This window comes from Euprymna scolopes, chromosome 28 (genome assembly GCF_053919585.1).
Source record: "Euprymna scolopes isolate OS-2025 chromosome 28, ASM5391958v1, whole genome shotgun sequence".
Classification (NCBI taxonomy): domain Eukaryota; kingdom Metazoa; phylum Mollusca; class Cephalopoda; order Sepiida; family Sepiolidae; genus Euprymna; species Euprymna scolopes.
Genome location: NC_136509.1, coordinates 27,885,454 through 27,901,376, shown reverse-complemented (window position 1 = coordinate 27,901,376; position 15,923 = coordinate 27,885,454). Strand labels below are relative to the sequence as shown.

General features: G+C 29.3%; 1 protein-coding gene across 28 annotated transcripts in view; it reads right to left on the bottom strand.

The window, feature by feature from the left end:
- The window catches only part of LOC145249540 (uncharacterized), a 917,547-nt gene that overhangs the window by 288,110 nt on the left and 613,514 nt on the right, over positions 1–15,923 (bottom strand). For 18 of the 28 annotated variants that reach the window (XM_080111167.1, XM_080111174.1, XM_080111165.1 and 15 more), the window contains one exon: positions 12,835–12,864. The exons of the other annotated variants lie outside the window; for them this stretch is intronic. In XM_080111167.1, coding sequence (XP_079967293.1) covers positions 12,835–12,864 — 30 coding nt within the window. The remainder of the gene's footprint in view (positions 1–12,834; positions 12,865–15,923) is intronic. 28 annotated transcript variants of the gene reach the window in all.

Below are 15,923 nucleotides of genomic sequence, written 5' to 3'. Positions count from 1 at the left end.
AAAGAAGTGAAAGCACACTAGGCTTGCTGGCATGTAATGTGCTACTTGGAATTGAAATAAATTGTTTGTGATTCCTGTCCCATTACTTCTCAGACGCACTCATTAAAAAGATTGCAAAATCAAATAATCGAGAGTAATTTTTTGGTAGAAGTTCAGACCAATCACCAGCAATCTAAAATTTTTGTTAGAGATGTTTTTTTAATGTCTGTCATTTACTAACACTGATAAACTACAGTTCAAGATTATAAAGAAAAAGAAAAGCGTATTTTTAAATAACGATATATAAATTAGACAAAAAACAAACAAAAAAACCACACACACACACACACACACACACACAAATAAAACAATTAAACAAGCTATATATGTTTTTATTATTTCAACCTCGGGTATATTTACTTAAATCATTACCAGTTGTTTCAAACGACAGGATAACAAAATATCCAATCCATATCATCAGACGATTTAAGCTAAAATGAATTAGAAGGAAAGATATTTTGATTATGTATGGGTATTAAAAACCAAAAGGAATTGGAGTAATGGATAGAGAGGGGAGAGAGGAAGGAGAGAGATAGAAAATGGATGGGGGGAAGGAAAAAGTATATTAATATAAATTTAATTAAAATTAGAATTAAAAAAGAAAGGAAAGAAAGGGGATTGAAGATGTCAAGAAGAGATTGTTAAAAAGGAATAACAAAAAAAAAAGACAATTTCTTTTTTATTTTATTTTACTTTTTTTTTTACTTTTTATTTAATTTTTATTACTTCATTTTTGTTATCCAGTCTTGTAATGATTTAAGTAAATACACCCGAGGTTGAGATGATAAAAATATATTTAGCTCTACTAACGTATTGAGCGATCATTTTTCCCCGTTTTTTTTTTTTTTAACCAAATATACCTTCTAATATATATTATTGTTATGCAATAATTTTATTTAAATTTTTTGAAAAAATTGTTTACATATTCAAACCCATCATTATTAAGCCAAAAACTTTAGCATTGGTCAGAAATATGACCACTTATTTTTGTACTCACATCGTCATTATCATCAGATTCGGTTTAACGTCCATCTTACATATTAGATGGCTTTAGGAAGCTGATTTCCAAACTAACCTATCTTTGGCCACATTTTTATTTATCTCTCAACTCCATTTTTATCACTTCCTCCCATACTTTCCTTAGTCATCCCCTATAAACTGACCCTGCGACCTCAACTGCTCTGCATATACTAACCCAACAACTCTTTCAACATGGCTATACCATTAAAATTATTTTACTTCTTCACACACTTCCCTTTACTGTTCAGATTTAATCTTCCCTGACGTCATCAGAACTAAGCCCATCTTTAAAACTCGCATTAGACATTCATTGTATCATTCGTCATATTTCTGTTCATGCAACGCATGTCCTCAACTTTACTTTTCAAAACCCAAAACAAAAAACTTTTTTTTTATTTTTTTTTACAATAAATTGGATCATCATTTTATAAATATTTTTCTGTTGTCATTGCTGTATATGACATTTGATAACAAATTGAGTGTAAAACTGAATAAGCTTTGCAAATATCTATTTAATACATTAAGAAATTTAATGTATTATTGTTATACTATGTTATTAGAAGTCTAATAACATCCTTCACTGGAGTTTATTTGAAATAATACTGCTCCAAGGAACAGCCTGCTAGAGGAGTTTTGAACAATATCTGTCATATCAAGATTTGAAGTGGCTTTTTAGACGGTATATATAAATGTAAATGGCAGGTACTTTTTACATCGCTTGTTGCACTATTTTTTGCTTCATATACGACAAATTAAATTAATCGATTTGATCATGTCTTTTTTAACAGCAAGAGCAAATGATTAAAATATTAAAACAAAACTATAACTATATGGCACTTGAAGTTTTATGTATCAAGGGAAATAAAGATTGCCAAGTAGATTATCTGCCCTTGATATAAGCTTCATAGATGCTAAATATGAACTTGCTTACGACTAATTTGTCTCACTGGTGGGTTAACCTCAACAGTATGGAGTACTTCTGAGCCATCAGAAGAAAAAAAAAAAAAAAAATGGAGCTTCAGTAGAGTACAGCTGCAGTAAAGGTAAGCAGACTTGAAACAATGTTCTGCTGAATGGCCTAAATCTGAGAACATGAATTATATTTGAATAACTTGGAAAACTTAAAATCTAAAAAAACAAAAACTTTCCTTTTTTACTTGAGAGTAGGGTTTTTATACAAGTATAATTAGTTTGTCCAGTTGATTGGGTATTTATCACATTTGAATAGCTGTTTTGAATGTTGGTGTTTGTACACTTGCTAGGTTCAGCACCACAGAGGAGCCTTATATGTCTGAACAATTATATTACTACTAGCAGGTTACATAGTATTTCCCGGTCGTAAAATATGCTTAAATATTATATTTTAATCTATGCAGATTCCGTAATTATTATTATAGAGCAAATTCCTTATTGCTTATTTTATTGTACTCCAAGATATAGAAGTGATTTCAAAAGTAAAAAAATCACTGATTTGCATACCATCAGCTTTTCATTCCTAATGTGATGTTTTTATATTTTTTCATCCTAACATAAAATTTATCCTATTTCTACAGTTTTTAGCCTTTTTGCTTGTTTTTTTTTTTTTTTTTGTGTGTGTGTGTGTGTGTGTGTGTGTGTGTGTGTGTGTGTGTCTTTAAATCTTGAAAATTCTAGCTTCTTATTCAAATTTCATGTTAATTAATTTCATAAAAAAATGTCACAATTATAAAAAAAAAATAAACAGTGTAAATAACAATAACTCCTCCTCTCCAAAACTCAGACAAATTTTTTTAAAAAGGCTAGATTTATTAGAAAAAGACAACAGTCAAACACAAATTATTTTTTCTCTTATGTTAAAGAAAAACAAATGCTAATATCTGAAATAAAAATTGCATTATTACTAACATTATTAATAACCATAGTAATGATACTACTAATAATAATAATAATAATAGCAGTAATGATAGCAAATGCAACAATGTTATTTAGCAGCATGACTAAACCAAATAATTTTTTTAATAAATAAAACGCTAATCTTCCCATCAGAACTGCAAAATAAAAAGTTTAGAAGCAAAATCCCAAGGCAGTAATTTGTTAATTGCCAAGAAGCAGAGGCAAAAAAAAAAAAAAAAAAAAAAAAAAAAAACCCTTAAATTCTTATATTTTTATGAGGATATAAAACGGAAAGAAATATTGAATTTGTGACATAAAATCAGTTCTAAAAATAAAAAAATAAAAACTATAAAATTCAATTTTATAACCAGGAAAAGAAACTAAGTGTTTTTAGGAATACTATTTTTTTTTTAAATCCCAAACAAGACATTATGTAAGAGGTTATTGTGGTTAGGGGTCAGATCTATAAAGAGGCATCCTAAGTGGAGAGCTGTGCAATAAGATGTTTCTTCTCATTACTTTTAAATTTCTGCATGTTGGTACAATTGGGAAAATAGAGAGCAGGGAAGGAATTCCAAATACAAGTGGAATTCCAAATATAAGTGGTCAGAGGAAAGAATCTATTAGAGTATCAAGTTTTCCAACATCTGGGGACTTCTACAGTGAAGGGAGTGAATTTTGCTGCTAATATGATTGGTCAGCAATATTTACGTTGAGAGTGGTGCCAAGATCCATTTCACTGTGGATGCTGAGTAACCATACATTAAGAAATTAACCATAATTCTGTGGTAAAAAAAAAATAATAAAAATCCATGTTTTTTTTTTTCCTGGTGAGAAATGATGAGATGAAGACATGACTACTCAATAAAATAATGATGAAATCAGGGCATGACTACTCGATATTAAACAAATGAGTAATTCAATCCATATCTTCATTTAAAAGGTTTCAATGAAGCATTACGAATATAATGTGCCTAAAATCTATACACAACTAGAATCACATCAACACACTAGTTTCCATTAGAAGCGTGAAGATAAGCAACATTCAGCCTGGTCAGTACTTAATGGGTGACCATTTGGGAATACCAGATACTGAATGTAAAATTTATCAAGGGCTCTGATGACATATGGTGCAATTCATCAGCCCGAGTACATTTGTCAATATCAAAATAATTCTGGATGGAAAAATTCAGTGTGAATCTCACTTTAGTAGCAAAAATGCAAAAGATAAAGAATTTATTCAGGGAGCCATAAAAATTACAGAACCACTCCAATATATATATATATATATATATATGACTCCTTAATTTAATCACAAATTAATATACAAAAATATAATTTTATGCATAAATTTTCAGTATTTACTTCATCAGTGCTCAATACATAGGTAAAGCTAGGTAGTAAGTTATAAAAATATATATGGCAATTAAACAACACAGAATATTCCGCGTTTCATTCTCGTAAGAATTCGTCAGGCTTATGCAAAGAGTTGTGGTTACTACACGTTTATATATATATGTGTGTGTGTGTGTGTGTGTGTGCAGGCATAACAATATTTCGATTTGTAGTTATTGATGATTAAGACTCTTCAGTCTGTCTTTTATAGAGCCATTTGTCCACATAGAGTACCTAAGTGAAAAGGCAAACCTTTAGCCTGAAGAGATCCGCCTTATTAATAACTACAGATCGAAATATTGCCATGCAAATGTAATGAAGCTTGAACATGTCTGTATAAATAAATATAAATAGCTCCATAAATTATTGAGCACTATTATAATGCAGGTGGATATTCTCTGGATTTTTATCCTGCTAATACATTCTTAATCTGGACTACTATACATTATATTTATGAGAGAAAGAGTTTTAGCAGAAGTAACTTAGCATAAAACTCTACTCTTTTGAATTAAAATAGAGTTCTCTTAGTTAATGCAAACAAATACAAAAACATTATAATATCTCTTACTTCTGCAGTGAGCAAGATGGCTTACTTTAAAGATTATCGACAGCTGTACAGGTGATCAGGTTTCGAATCACAGCTTGAAATACTCACTGTGTCTAGCCATACTGAAGAGCAGTGATACAGTGAAACAGCTGTCTACAGATGACATAGAACTGTACATTAATTCAACTAATTTAGTTTCCCCTCCATGTCACTCCTTACACTATGGCATGCTCATTCTAGACAACCCTAAACACTCCATCCAATAAAGGGTTAAGAATCTAAATCCCAAATCGGAAAAGAATAGCTGAATTCTCACCCCTTAAGAGTATTAGGCATGCATTACAAGACACATTGGGAAGTGACTGTGTGCTGAACAACACGGACTAATAATCTGGGTGTGCCAAGTTCAAATCCAGTTTGTTCAACACACACAATTTTTATTGTCATCCAAAACTTTTGTAATATTGCTACTGTCATTGTTTTTTTTTTTTTGTCCAACATCTGGAATTATGTTCATTACATGACTTTAGCAACAAAACTTAATTATCTCCCTTGTTAACTTATCTCTTTATTAGTAAGCGTAATATAGTGATTTCGCTTCATTTTACAAATGTCTTTTTCCATTAATAATTATTTTTGTACCTATTTGTTTTTTGTAATTTTTGGATATGTTACTATTTGAGACTTGATAATTATGTAAGTATCATTTTCTTCACTTGAAATTCAATATTTTTTCATTATAATACAGGAGCACTAAACATACATATATGTGTGTGTGTGTGTGAAAAAATAAGTAAAAATGCATTAGAAATATGTTTCTGGAAAATTTAACTATTTTTCTTGAATTTGATTAAAGAAAAAGAAAGCACCAACATTATGACTTCTTTTGATGAAATAAAAAGAAAACACTGAAACAATTTTTTTGCAAACACACAAAAAAGAAACATTTTAAAAATTTAGTGCTTTACATACAAACAAATAAATAAAAAACAAATAAATGAATATTAATATAAGAAAATATAAAATATGTAACAAAGTCGACCAATAACACTTGAGTACAATGAAAATCATTTTCAAAATAAAAATTGGACAAAAATACTTCAAAATTATCAACATTTTATGTAATGATCTTGCAAACAAAACATTAAACAAAACTTCTGTGTGTGTGTGTGTGTGTGTGTGTGTGTGTGTGTGTGTGTGTGTGTGTGTGTGTGTGTGTGTGTGTGTGTGTGTGTGTGTGTGTGTGTGAATAGTGGGATGTGGTATGCATGTGGTGTGATGTAGTGGGTGATGTATTTGCATGTGGTGTGGCATTGTGTGTGTGTGTGTGCAATGGTATTTAGGGGGTTTCTATTGTCCACATAATTCAGAAAAAATAAGAATGCTAAACTTCAAATAGTATAAAAATATTATTTTATCAGTTGGATAAACAATTTTATTATTTTTTTGTGGGTGGAGTTAGTTTATTATTTGGGTAAATGTCTATTGTTCATATAATTAAATAAAAAAAGATTATCATAGTAAGTTACTAGCAGTATAAACATTTAATTTATCAGTGAATGAAAAAAAATAAAAAAGGGAAAATTTAATTTATTCAACAACTCAGAAAAAACATGCTAAATTCCAAACAATAAAAAAAAAAAAAAAAATTTTCTAGTTAGCTAAAGAAATTTGTTTACATATTTGGGAGATTTCTTTCTAAATAAAATTTAATTTAGAAAGAAGCTTAATATAATCATGAAATTGTATCAATTAGCTGAAAAGATTATTTTAATGCATATTCTGGATATTTCTAGTATTCATACAATTAAATTTGGCATTAAAAAATTACCATGCTAAATATTTAACGTTGTAAAAATTATATTTATTGGATGCAGATTTTAGTATTTGGGATTTCTATTCTTCATACAATTACATTTGGGATTAAAAAATTACCATGCTAAATTTTTAACAGTATAAAAATTAAATTCATCAGTTGGTTATACATGCTTTTCAATGTGCATTTTTATTTATTCTATATCTTACATAATTAAATTTAAAATAAAAATTATCATGCTAAAATTTTAACACTATAAAAATTAAATTTATTGAATGCATATTTTAGTATATTGGAAAATTCCACTGTTTATACAATAAAAAGTAATATAAAAGATGTTTATAAAATTTAATATAAAAGATGTTTAACTTTGTAAAACATAAACTTGAAATAATGTTTGTAATAAATAAATTAAAAATATTAATTTATCAGGCTAAAATATGCATTACCATGCTAAATTTCTATCAATATAAAATTTAAATTTTAGCAGGTGACTAAAACAAAAGTCTACTTAAGGATTTTTCAAGATTTCCATTTTACATGCAATTTAAGGAAGAAAGAAGCATGCTAAATTTCAGACAGTATATGAATTAATTTTTAGATTTGCTTATACAATTTAATTTACAAAAAAAAATTAAGCATGCTAAATTTTATTACTTGAGTTGTTTCCGCTGCTATTCATTACTGCCTAGCCTATCGAAATTGCTTTTGTCGCAAAAAATCACTTGTGACCGGCATGAAGAGTCATGATTTTTATCATATCTGACGAAGTTCAGACGGCGCTTTCTGTTCTTTACAGAAATTATTGGCTTGTGTTTTGCAACACAGCCTCGCAAATTAAATTCCTTCAATCTGTTCTTAACTCTAGAAAGAGACCACTTTTTAACAAGATCACACTGTTGTTGGATTTGGGGGAGCTGTTACAAATTTGTTTCTGAGGATGTGGATCTGGATAACATTGTCTTCCCTGCAAGAAGTAACTCTAACACGACCAGATTTAGGGGCAATACGAACACTGCCTGTGTTTTGGTGCTTTTGCACAGTCATTTCTACCATTTTCTCATCCCATTTCAATCTGTAGTCGATTTCTCAATTGGATAAACTAGAAAGGTGAAGACGAATGAGCTCCTGACGATCACTAAGAGAAAGTCGAGGAATATGGACTAAATATTACGTTGTATAACCTGGAACAACAACAATTATGATTAAAGATGCTTTGATGCCTAAAAGATGGATATTTTAAGTGGGTTGCTGCAGAGTTTCTTTTTGTCTTCTCGATTTAAAGTTAATTTTTTAAATTGACATGAACACTAGAATTCTTCAATTATGAACAGGTAAAATTAGAGGAATAAAAGGCAAATCAAATGAGGTATAGGCTGTTTAAACAGTTACATTCAATTAAACTTAAATCTGCAGTTTTTGAAAAAATGACAAGTGCAGACGTTCTTTTTGGCGCCACTGTGTATATATATGTGTGTGTGTATGTGTGTGTAACTAAATATTGAATTATTTTTTTATAAATATAGAATTATATATTTGATATATTCATAACTAAATATTTAATTTTTTTATGGAAATATATTATTATTATTCATTAACAGTTAAAATGGGATTATTGATTTTCCTGGTTTCATAATAAATATTGTTTATAAAACTTGTTATTGATTTTTAAAAAATAGAAAAGATGTTACAGTTTATAATGGATTAAACATAGCAAATAACAATTTCTATTTTAAAACTTTTTCCAAGAAAAAGTGCAGTTTTCTGTGTAAATCTAAGATATAATACTCACTCAACTATTAAAAAAAAAAATAAGAGATCAAAATATCATGTAAATACGAAATTAAACACAGTTAGCATTCAAAGTTATTTTAACATTATTGTCTAGCATTCATGATCAATTTACATAACAAAACTGCATACATTTGCAGGTACAGATACAAAAAAGGCAGATAAGCAAAGAATAATGTAGAACAAGAAATGGCAGTCATGATTTTTTAGAGTTAATATTTACAACCCAGTTATGAAACTTAACCAACAATCTGTATTATATTTCTTGTAGTTTGTCTATCTGTTTCACTTTTTCTTGGAAACTACTAGACCAATCTTGTTGAAATTTTGTATGGATCTTTGTTATGATAAAGTGCAGCAAACTAAGTATTATGGTATTCGTTCGATGCATAGTAAGAAATTAATAGACATTAGTCACCACGATACCACATTTATTCTTATTTTTTTCTCAGAAGCTACATGTTCGATCTGACTGAAATTTTGTATGGCACTTTGTTATGATAAGGACACTGGTCGTCTAAAATCTCGGGCAATCTAATATACTTATAAAACACTATGGGTCTTGTTTGGTGGCTTATTTACACCCATACATCTGGTAGATGATTGTATTATATAAATTTTGTACCCCTCAAAGAATCATGAAATATCTCAAGACAAGGTACAATTCTAGTTTAGTTAAGAAATTAAACTCTATTCTACTGATTAAAAGCAAAATAAGATCAAAGCAAGAAAATATAACATTCCTACATTCTTGTGTAAATAATAATGTATGTCCTCCGTTTATTTTATTTAAAATAAAAAAAGCCATGTTACAACCAGGAAAAAAAATTGAAAATGCTTTTATTCTTAATTTTATGGATAAATTAACGGCGAATTTAGAAAGATATAAAGAGAAATATGTGCAATTATGGACAGAAGCAGCGAGCAGTTTATCGTGCTTTGATAAAATTTGGTTTGCAAAGTATATTGCAATTTTATAGGAAAGTGGTCATAAAAAACTAGTTCTTAAATTTAACAGAAAATTGCAGCAAGAAGTTTGGATGTACCACCAACTCCAATATTGGCAAGAATGTCTTAAATCTATCTTCCCATGATCTATCTCCTTTTGAACTATTAATACTTGATCCTGGTTTAGACTTTTGTATACCATTACCTGGTGTTAAACGGGAAGAGGTATTTTCTGAATTTGAAATCCTAAATGCCCAAGCAAAAAAACTTTCACCAGTCTCTGAAATTAAAGTAAGGGATTTAAAAGCAAGATTAAATGACCTGGCTCCCAGCTATGCAAGTAAACCAATTTCCCATTCAGAGTTTAAATGGTGCAAAGAGCATTATTTAGTTATTAAAACTTTGAAAAAAAATAAATCGTTAGTCATTACTAGATCAGATAAAGGTTCAGGGGTTGTAATACTAGATCATCATAATTATGTCGACAAAATGTCTACCATATTGAACGACACTGATAAATTTATAAAAATGGGCCTTGTCGCAACTAATGATTGTACAACTTCTTTAGAATCCAAATTTCAAAAGAAATTAATCAAGTGGGTTAAGAGTGGTGTACTTCCATCAGGCATAGCTAATGAGATTAGATCCTCAGGATTGATCCACCCTAGATTATATGGTTGGTTGGTTGGTTGTTTTGTTTTACAGCATATCAACCCTTTTCAGGTTATTTAATGCCAAATCTGGTGATTTTGAAGAACGATTTTTTAATATAGTATATTTGTTTTTTAAGTCGTATTCTATTTAACCCATAGTTGGGACCCTAACAGGTGCTACCACTCCGGGTCAGAGTGGACCTGGGAGCAATCGCAATTAAAGGGTGGCTCCACACTCCCTAAGGCCTGCAAGCTGGGGCCCTCACCATCGGATATAGTTTAAGGTCATATCCAGGACCTAGATTATATGGTTTACCGAAAACTCATAAAGTAGGTATTTCCTTAAGGCCAATTTTATCTATGGTAGGGTCATCACAGCATAAAATTGCAAAATGGATCTTAAATATTTTGCAATCAGTATTAAAATATTATAATAAATACTGTTTTAAAGATTCATTTCATTTTGCAGACTTTATTCAAAAGTCTAAGGTTGTTAATAAATTTATGTGTTCTTATGACATTATCAACCTGTTTACTTGCGTCCCGATTTCAGAGACTATAGATAGCTGTACAGATTTTTTATATCGTAGTCAGATATCGCCTCCTCCCATTTCTGAAAGTATATTCGTTGAGCTGATGAAATTGGCCACTACATCTGTTAAATTCAGTTTCAGCGATGTAATGTATCAGCAAATAGAAGGTGTGTCGATGGGCTCGGTTTTGGGCCCGATAATGGCGAATATTTTCATGGGTTTCCATGAAGAACAATTGCTCTCTGGACCCATGAAACCTTGGGTCTAGTTTCTCTATGTGGACGACACATTTTGCCTTTTCAATAACCAAACAGAGGTAAATAATTTTTTCTCCTTACTTAATAAGATGCATCCCGCATTCACAGTATACTTATGAAGTAGAGTCTAATTCGTCCATAGCTCTCCTTGATGTATTGGTAACGAAAACACCATCCAGTTACCTTACATCAATATACCGGAAACCTACGTTCACTGGACTGTATACACATTTGGATTCATTCTGCCCCCGAAAACGTAAGACAAGTTTAATTTGGACCCTAACACATCGTGCCCTAATGATCTGCTCAAAATCAAAATTGGATGATTGATTGGTACCCTTTGAATGTGATTAGGTCAGTTATACAGAAGAAAATAGCAGAGTCCTCTGTAACTAAAATTTAAACAGCTAATAAATGCTCAGTATATCTGCATTTACTTTGGCTGGAGACAGTAAGTGAGAAATTTGCAAAGCAAATCAGCTCAACAGTGCAAAATTGTTATTTTGCTTCAAATGTACGTGTTGTGTTCTCTACGAGAACGTTAATGCCATCCTCTCGAAAAGATGTTCTACCTGCCCCATCATAATAATAATGTAATTTACAATTTTGAATGTAGTTGCAGTGCCAACTATGTGGGTTGAACAACATTAAGATTGGATGGAAGAGTTCAACAACATGTACCTACTAAAATCAGAAATGGGACATACCAAACAACAGACGTAATTACCAATACATATAAACCCCGTCTTGTGCAACAAACTTTAGAATGAATTCTTTTTCAATCCTAAGTCATGCTCACTCACTATTTCATTTAAAGATCTTGGAGACTATTCACGTTCGGTTGAGAAGGCCTTCCCTCTGTAAGCAGAAGGAATGCCTCTTGGGTTTGAGCGTGAGTAGTCTCTAAGAGCTTCGAGTAATATAACGTTTCTGTATTTCAATCGATTTCCCCCAATATTTTTCTTTTTTGTTTCCCCATACATAATATAATGCAACGTTATTTTTATTTGCACATAATTTCGATTCCCATTCGTGTTTTTTTTTCTCTCTCAAATCCCTTGATACAGCTTTGATAAAGCGAGGGCAAAACCGGTCAGCTGACTCCGTCATTTTTTTTCTTCTTTCTTCTCTTCACTCCGTTAACTTTATTTTAAACACTGACTTTATTTTAATGTTTTAATCATGAATTTTCGCCTTCCTTTCATGATTGCATTATATAAATTTTGTACCCCTTAAAGAATCATTATATATATATATATATATATATATATATATATATATTACATCAACTCATATGTGCGAATTATACTCAAGATAAGAACAATAATAGGAATAATCAATCCTCATCTCAAAAATTCATTAACATTGTTCTTTGCTTATTTTCTCTTTCTGATCTATACCTACATATTCAATCAAATCTATACATATTAATATGTTATTAATGACTGTTTTGAATGAAATATTATCAGTAGATGATAATTGCAATATTAATATTACAATAGGGCACAATAATTCTGAAGGTTTAAGATTAGATTTTTTTCTCTTTAAATATATTTGTGGATATGATGTTATATTTTTTGTGACGTTGTTTTGGTTATAGACAGGCATCCAATCTTCATTGTAATTCAAATGAACAGCTGAAAAATCAGGCAGATATAAAAGTGTACAAAAATCATGATAAACAAGTGCTTCTTTAAAAAAAAAAAAAAACGACAAAAGAAAAAAAAAATAAGAGACAGATATGCAGATGGCAAGGTTTTTAAAGAATAAGCAGCAAGGTGCAGAAAAAGATGGAGAGGAAAAAGGTTGGAGGAGAAAAAATGTTTTGTTAAAGATTCATGCAGGAAGTGACGTCATATGAGGTAACCATTTTGTTAAAAAAAAAAAAAAGGAGGGTATATCGAATTGAAAGGAGAGAAAAAAAATAGAAAAGGAAAACCAAATGAAGCAGGAAACAACTCACTCATTTTCCTCAAGGTTTGGGAAATATAATCTGAAAGTTCACAAGAGAAATGACTGTGATCAACCCAGGGTGTTTTACCATTGTTATGACCAGTGTAAAGAGGCTTCTGAAACTGGTGGAGGTGAGAGGTGTTAGTAGTGAGGTGAAGGGTTGCTATTTTTCTTTTTCTTTTTTTTTTTTTTTTGTAGAACCCAGTAGAAATAGTATCTTTTTTTCTTTAAGAAGAAAAAAAAAAGATTTGATCAAATAGAATCAACAATATTTGCATAATCATCTTTTATTCAATTCTTCAGTTCTTCAAATGTCTTAATTTGAACAATTGAATGAAAGGGTCAAGAGACAAAGGTGTTGTTTCTATTTAATAAAAATTATTTGAATGACAAGATAATGTTATATATATATATATATATATATATATATATATATATATATATATAATTACAAAAGTAAATATTATCTTTATATAAAAACCTATGGAAATAAAAAAGATCAATATGCTAGGTAGAGCAATTAAGAAAATTGATAATGAAAATAAAAATTGAAGAAATTACAATATTTGTTAATCTACTAAATATTCAAACAAAGAATCAAAATAAAGAATAATTCTTAATAATAATATTCTTTATTCTTGTTTGAATATTTCATGGATTAATAAATATTGTAATTTATTCCATTTTAATTTTCAGCATCAATGTTGCGAGTCATTCTATTTTGGTTTGAGCACTGCATCTTCTTTTTTTATTCATTTTTTTTTAATGTCTCTAAAAGACAGTTAAATAAACAAACCACAATATTTTTCGTTATTGGCTGCCAAACTCATGTAAGGCATATGTTAACACTTGTCGGGATAAAAAGATAATAAAAATTATGAGTACAAACTAATTTTTTTCTTTTGGTTAAGTAAAATGCAACTAATCATTATAATATATATCCAAAAATTACGAAAACGATAAGGTAGAAAAATAGTTATTAATAAAAAAAACAGTTTTCAATAAAGGTTTTATATATATATATATAAAACCTTATATATATATATATATATATATATATATATATATATATATATATATATATATATATATATATAAAAGGTTATATAACAAATGTGCCCGGTATTTTGATTTGCATTACATTTCATCACATGATGTAAGCGAGAGAATTTAATTATCTCCCCTGTTAACTCCTCTTTTTGTGAGCAAAATCAAGTGGAATCACTCTATTTCACAAATTTCTTTTCTTTTTCATTAATAATTATTTTTCTACCTTATTTTTTTGTAATTTTTGTATATGTTACTATTTGCAACATAATGATATAGATACCATTTGTTTTACTTGAAATTAAAATTTTCAATTTTAGAATTTTGCTCGTACAGTATAGAAGCACCGCAGTTTTTAATGAATATTCTGCAATATTCATTTGTAATTTTCATTCTTTTATGTTAACTTTATATAAATAGAGTTTAGTAATGGCTGACAAAGGTAGAAATTATGGTTTTGTTGTATAGCATATCAACTCTTTTGGAGTTATTTAATGCTGAATCCAATCATTTTGGAAAAAAAAAAATTACGCTCCAAGTTCTTTATCACTTCAGATATTTATTTATGCCATTTAGTTTGTTGTTGTTGTTTTTTTTTGTTTCTTTTTGTTTTTTTTACAACATATAAACACTTTTTGAGTTATTTAATGCTAAATCCAGTCATTTTGGAAAAAAAAATTTTATGATTAAATTTTTTTTTTTTACACCTTAAAATATTTATTCATGGTGTTTGATTTGGCTGTTTTGTTTTTTTGGGGTTTTTTTTTTCATCATAACAACCCTTTTCAGGTTAAATCATTCTTTGCAAAGCTTTTATACTTCAAGTTATATATATTTTCAAATATTTATTCATGTAGAGAAAGTTTGTTATTTTTGTTTTTGGCTTTGCATAAAATGATTGAGTTTTGCAAAGGGAAATGAAAAAAAAAAAAACAAAAAAAAAACATCAGTATTTGTGTATTTAAGTCATAAACCTGATATCTACAGACAGGCTAATCTAGTAACACTGGTTACATATTATATTCAAATCAAAATGGAATAACAGCGGCAGAGATTAACTCACTAGTTTTATCAAACAAGTTATTCCAAAAGAGGGGAAACCAGTCAAATGATTAGATGCTGTTCTGAGTACAAATTTATTAAAAAATTATCAACCAATGAAATCGTCTGATTTTTAAAAATATAATTTTTTTTTTAAATCACAACTGCATAGATGAAGGTTGTTCACCCCATACATACAAAATCTGACATAATTTGCTGTGGATATCCAAGTAACACTTGCTAGACAAATGAAATTAATCAGGCTTGTCATTCTACTCTTACAGGATTCGTCCATATTTTCAATGTTCATTTTCAAGGACTTTTCTAAGTTTTTCAAGGCCTTCTCCAAACAAAATTTGGGGTATGTTTTACAATGCACAGCGATTCAAAAAGTTCAGGTTGCCATTGGAGTGTCCGAACTGAGAAAAGAAAGTTTGTTTTTTTTAAAGAGGGGGGGGGGTGAATTTTATTTATGGTGGTTGCCACTAATACCCCACTTTTGAGCCTCCCACAAAAAATTAAACTGTAAATGAAAGCAAAAATAGAGGTAGATTTGAACCCGAACCCCCCCCCCAAAAAAAAGGGGCATAACTCTTGTATCTTACAATATTACTATGCAATGTCAGAACACTGTATTTGGATTTTATTTTCAAATAAAAAATATCTTAATAGCATTTTTATTAAAACTTTAAAAATAATTTAATAATATTTTGCTTTTATTTTTAATATTTTGGCACAAATTTTTACTGGACATAAAGAATACAATTTTCAAGGATTTTTTAAGGTAATAATAGAAATAAGGCCTTTTTAAGGCAAAAGTCAAAATTCAAAGACTTTTTAAGTATGTGCGAATCTTGTTTTAAGAAACATCTCATTCTTATTTATCAACTTTATTCTTCATTTTATAAGCATTCACACCTAAATAATACGACTGAACGCTTTCAGTTATCACCTGTCAAGCCATAAGTAGCAGTATAGGCATCACTTTCTCTTTGTATGTCTATCCGTATT